Source organism: Melanerpes formicivorus, unplaced genomic scaffold (assembly GCF_026170545.1).
Source record: "Melanerpes formicivorus ecotype bairdi unplaced genomic scaffold, bMelFor1.0.p_v2 SCAF_5, whole genome shotgun sequence".
Lineage (NCBI taxonomy): Eukaryota > Metazoa > Chordata > Aves > Piciformes > Picidae > Melanerpes > Melanerpes formicivorus.
Window position 1 is genome coordinate 13,706,213 of NW_027142357.1, and position 5,426 is coordinate 13,711,638.

General features: G+C 52.3%; 1 protein-coding gene across 1 annotated transcript; it reads left to right on the plus strand.

Moving 5' to 3' along the window:
* The first annotated feature begins 993 nt into the window (after window positions 1-993).
* FZD7 (frizzled class receptor 7) lies at window positions 994-5,203 on the plus strand. Its single transcript, XM_068138293.1, has one exon. It carries the CDS (start codon window positions 1,586-1,588, stop codon window positions 3,284-3,286), a length of 1,701 nt encoding a protein of 566 aa, XP_067994394.1. The 5' UTR covers window positions 994-1,585; the 3' UTR covers window positions 3,287-5,203.
* The last annotated feature ends 223 nt before the right edge of the window (window positions 5,204-5,426 follow it).

A 5,426-nucleotide genomic window follows, 5' to 3' on the forward strand; every position in this document is an offset into this window, starting at 1 on the left:
AGGTTGAAAAATACCTAGCCCAAGTCTGTCTTTGACTAGAGGCTCTCAGGCCAGTGTGAAGGAAAAGCTAATTCTTTCTGTTCTGCCGAGGACACACACTGCCAGCGCGTTCCAGAGGGTGGCTGGTTCAAATAACCTCAAAACACGCTGCAAAAAAATGACTCTTCTGTCCTTAGTAAATGTATGTTGGTCTAGGTCTAGATTTGCTGAGAATCATTTGGCAGGCCAGTTAACAGCCTTCTCCCGACCTATGCCATTTTCTCCCTTGCAGGCATGCTGGGAACTTCCAGAGGAACTGCTGCTTTTCTTACAGCCTTTAACTCTCTTCAGGAGCTGCAGCAGTGCAAACGTGATTTAAAATTTCTCCTCTTCACTGGACGTTTCCAAAAAAACCCACCCCAAAACAAACAAACAAACAAACAAACCCCCTGCCTTCCCCCACCTACACCTTAGATCTGCATGAATAAAGCGTTTATTCTGCAGCAAAAAGCAACGGTCATACTGAGATAACAAACCAAACCCCCCACGGCTGGGGGAGGCGGCGGTGCACAGATAGGAACATCTCGACCACTCAAGTGCTCATTCTGCAAATGTACTCGGGCGCTGGTTTGTTTTTTTTTTAATCGTTTTTTTAAATAACTCTGGGCACCGGCAGCTGTGTGCATTTTCTAAGCCTGTTCAGCATGCAGCCAGTTAATTTTAGTGCGCTCGGGCCACCCTGGGTGCGCTGGCTGCGCTCCCCATCCCTCCTCAGCTCCGCCCTGCGAGGCGGGAGAGAGCAGAGCGGGGGGCCCGGCGGGGACGGGACAAAAGTTGTTTGCAACTTTATGTGCACCCCCGGAGCTAGCTCCGCCCCCGCCCCGCCCCCCCGCGCCGGTTGGCTAGAGGGAGCAGCGCGGCCCCGCCCCCGGTGTGGTTTGTGAATGGGGCCGGCGGCGGGGGCGGAGCCGCGCTCGCGCCTATGTGTGTCTTTTTTTTTGGTTTTTTTTTTTTTTTCCTGTGAGGCGGCAGCCGTGGGCCGGGAGCGGCGGTGCGGGCGGAGCCAGGCCGGAGGCGCGCAGCTGCCCCGGACACACAGTGCGCAGCGACGCCCGTCGGGAGCGGAGCCCAGCCGAGCCGCGGGGAGGATCGTGCAGTAATTGGATTTTAAAAGTTATTTAAGCCCTGGAGTAAAATATACAGCTCAGCCGGGAGCGGTAATAATCCGTTTAGCCGTAACCTAAAATCCCCGGCTCCGGGACCGCGCAGCCGGGCGGGGAGCATTGGCTTCGCTGCGCGACTCTGCGCGGAGCTGGCCAGAGCCGTCGCTGGGCTTTGCGCTCGTGTCTTCTCACGCCGTCGCCTTCTCCGGCGAAGGAACTCCGGAAACTTTCGCCGAGTGAAGCACTGCCGCTGTGCGACCACCGACCCTCCGGAACCGAGAAAGACAGTCGTAGAGGTCCAGCGCCGGAGCCACGTTCCTCCCGCCAACCCGCCCCTGCCCCGCGGAAGGGGCCCTGCTGCCACCCTCCGGGAGCTGATGCCCCTGGGACACTGTGCCACTTGGCTTTGAAGGATTCCCCTCGGCTCCCCGACCGCCCCGGCGATGCGAGCTGGAGGAAGATGGAAAGGCTGCCCCTCGCTGGGTCTGACCGCGCTGCTGGCCGCCTTGCTGGGGACACACGCTGGCGTAGCCGCTCAGCACGGCGAGAAGGGCATCTCCGTGCCGGACCACGGCTTCTGCCAGCCCATCTCTATTCCGCTCTGCACGGATATTGCCTACAACCAGACCATCCTGCCTAACCTGCTGGGCCACACCAACCAGGAGGACGCGGGGCTGGAGGTACATCAGTTCTACCCACTGGTCAAGGTGCAGTGCTCGACCGAGCTCAAGTTCTTCCTCTGCTCAATGTACGCGCCAGTGTGTACCGTCCTGGAGCAGGCCATCCCACCCTGCCGTTCCCTCTGCGAGCGAGCCCGCCAGGGCTGCGAGGCCCTCATGAACAAGTTCGGCTTTCAGTGGCCAGAGCGGCTCCGCTGTGAGAACTTCCCCGTCCACGGCGCGGGCGAGATCTGCGTGGGGCAGAACACGTCGGATGCCCCGCCAGGGCCTGGCGGTGCGGCAGGCCGGGGGGCTACTGCCCATCCCACGGCTGGCTACCTCCCGGACTTCCTCACCCCCCCACAGCCCCCATCCGGCTTCTCCTTCTCCTGTCCTCGGCAACTCAAAGTGCCACCTTACTTGGGCTACCGGTTCCTGGGGGAGCGGGACTGCGGTGCTCCTTGTGAACCAAGCCGGCCCAACGGGCTCATGTACTTCAAGGAGGCAGAGGTACGATTTGCCCGTCTGTGGGTGGGTGTGTGGTCTGTGCTCTGCTGCGCCTCCACCCTATTCACTGTACTCACTTACCTGGTGGACATGCGCCGTTTCAGCTATCCGGAGCGGCCCATCATCTTCCTCTCTGGCTGCTACTTCATGGTGGCAGTGGCTTACGCAGCAGGTTTCTTGCTGGAGGAGCGGGTGGTTTGTCTGGAGCGCTTCTCTGAGGACGGCTACCGCACTGTGGCCCAAGGCACCAAGAAAGAAGGATGCACCATCCTTTTCATGATTCTCTACTTTTTTGGCATGGCTAGCTCCATCTGGTGGGTCATCTTGTCCCTCACCTGGTTCCTGGCTGCTGGCATGAAGTGGGGCCATGAGGCTATTGAGGCCAACTCCCAGTATTTCCACCTGGCTGCCTGGGCTGTGCCTGCTGTCAAAACCATCACCATCTTAGCCATGGGGCAGGTGGATGGGGACGTACTCAGTGGGGTGTGTTATGTAGGTATCTACAGCGTGGACTCGCTGCGGGGCTTTGTGCTGGCTCCCTTGTTTGTGTACCTCTTCATTGGCACTTCCTTCTTGCTTGCTGGCTTTGTGTCGTTGTTTCGCATCCGCACCATCATGAAGCATGATGGCACCAAGACAGAAAAACTGGAGAAGCTGATGGTGCGTATTGGCGTCTTCAGTGTCCTCTACACAGTACCTGCCACCATTGTCCTGGCATGTTACTTCTATGAGCAGGCCTTCCGTGGCACCTGGGAGAAGACATGGCTCCTCCAGACCTGCAAAACGTATGCTGTGCCCTGTCCCAGTCACTTTGCCCCTATGAGCCCAGATTTCACTGTCTTCATGATCAAGTACCTCATGACAATGATTGTTGGCATCACGACTGGCTTCTGGATCTGGTCTGGCAAAACCCTTCAATCCTGGCGACGCTTTTACCACAGACTCAGCACCGGCAGCAAAGGAGAGACGGCAGTATGAGACCCCCGTCCCCTTTGACATACACACACACACACACACACATACACACACGAGGGATACTCGGAAGAAGAGACTGCAGTGGCTCCCTGAAGAGGGAGGAAGGGAAAGGTTTCCAAACTTCTTCATCCTCCTGGAGGGTTTGAAAAAATTAACCTTTGCATAAAGGTTAAGATGATTATGCCGAGTAGTGTTTATGCCCAGCTAAGTGGAAGAGCGCAAAAAAAGAGGCTGCTGCTGGGATGGGGAAATCTTTCACTCTCAAGAAGTCCCTTACTTCTCTTACCTCCTACCCCTGTGCAGGAAAACAAACAAACCCCAACAAACTAACCCCACTAAAACCATCTTGCCTTGTTTTGGACGTGGGTGAGGGGGGAGGACGACCAGATCGGTTGAGCTGCCGCTGCTGAGCAGTAGTCAAACCGTCTCTGAATTGCTGGGGTCAAACTACAGCAGACAGGGCAGCCCCGGGCCTGAGCTCATTGCCTGCTTCTTCCATCTCGGCGGAGCAATCACGTGAGTATTGCAAACCCAGCTACAGCCCGGATCGTGTGCTGGGGAGATGCCTCTGTTCTCTCCGCTCACAAGTTCTTTTTTACCTCGGTGATACCTGTTGTAATTGTTTTCAAGTCGGCCCTCGGCCTGTTGTTCTTCCTTCTGTGGGGAAGGAGAGGGTTGCTATTCCATACTCTGAAAATAAATGACTTGTTGCTTTTCAGCAGAAGGCTTTTCCCCCTTTGTTCTAGAAGACAAAAGGGAAAGCAGAAATGTTTTCTATGTAGAAAGGCATAAACATGAGATCGGTTTTTATGGGCAGACTTACAAAACAGTTGAGGCTCACTCTTGGATGTGAGAAGCCTGCAGAAATAAACATCCATTTTATGAAAAAAGGAGGAGGCGGTATGTTTTCCTACCATTCAATATGTTTTGCTTTTCTAAGCTGAAGGAAATGCAAGACTGAGAGGGCAAGGAGAACGTAACTGAGAGCACCTGCCATAACAAGAGCCATTAAGAGATGTAAAGTAAAGATACAACTTTGTTTTTTCTTTCGTTCCCATAAACCTGCTTTCTCTCCTGCTTTCAGTGAGCTCACTGCAGGTAGGGTCAATACACAGCTGGCTTCTGAGAAGAGGAGGAATCCTTTTGGCACGCGATGGACCCTTTGCAGGCTCCTCAGGTTCCCTGAACTGCATAGCAATGACTTGTGGTGCAGGAGGGGACTGGGGTTTAAAAGCAAGCAGTTAATGCAAGTGAGGGGCCTTCTCGTTTCAGCTAAAACAGATGGTTACATTTCCAGTGATCACATCTTGGAAGGAAAGACATTCAGAAATTAATCATCGGATGCATCATTGTCTTTTTGAAATGTGACAGATTTTTCTATTCTGAATTTTTTATGTCGACTTGTTCATATTTTATTTTTTGCATACTACTTTATATTTACTGAAGGGTTGTTTTTATAAGTATATGTGTGTGTATATTCTTGCCTAAGGACAAAGTATGAAATTGTGGATTTTTAGCAAGTCTCCCACCCTATAGCTGCTCTTAATTTTTTTTTTGGGGGGGGGGGGAAAGTGTCTGGAATGAAATTAAAATTAAAAAAAGAAAAAAAAAAGTTCAGGGTAAGGAGGCAGACTGCTGCTGAGGAGGGTGTACCAGTAGTCTGGTAATAAGGGATGGGCCCAACAGCCAAGTTTAATAGATCTTATTTCAAACGTGCAGAGCTTGGGTTTCTGTCTTTTATAATGTGCACGTGGAAGAAAAAAAAAAACATGTGTAAGACAAGTGCAGTATGTATATTTTGTAAATCTCATTTTTGTAAGAAAATATGTATTTATGTTTTTACTTGATTTTTGAAGGTCTGTATGAGGCCCTGCTTCATCCCATGTACAGATCACTAAATAAATAATTTTTAATACAAGAGCTCCAATGAAGTTCTTTCCGTCTTTCAACCGGGGGCAAGTTATAGAATTGGGGGGAAGGGGGGAAGCACCTTTGTGAGAGGTGTCTTCTCTCTCTGCTTTGTAGGAGATGGAAGAGACTTTTTGGTAAATAACACTGACCAGAAACTCATCTATGATTTGAAACGGGCCTTTTTGAGTACCAGCCCTTCACAATAGATCACATACTGAGGCCATTTCAAATG

Bases quoted from the DNA above. Each gene is read 5' to 3' on its own strand.
- FZD7 (XM_068138293.1), top strand. From the start codon at position 1,586: ATGCGAGCTGGAGGAAGATGGAAAGGCTGCCCCTCGCTGGGTCTGACC.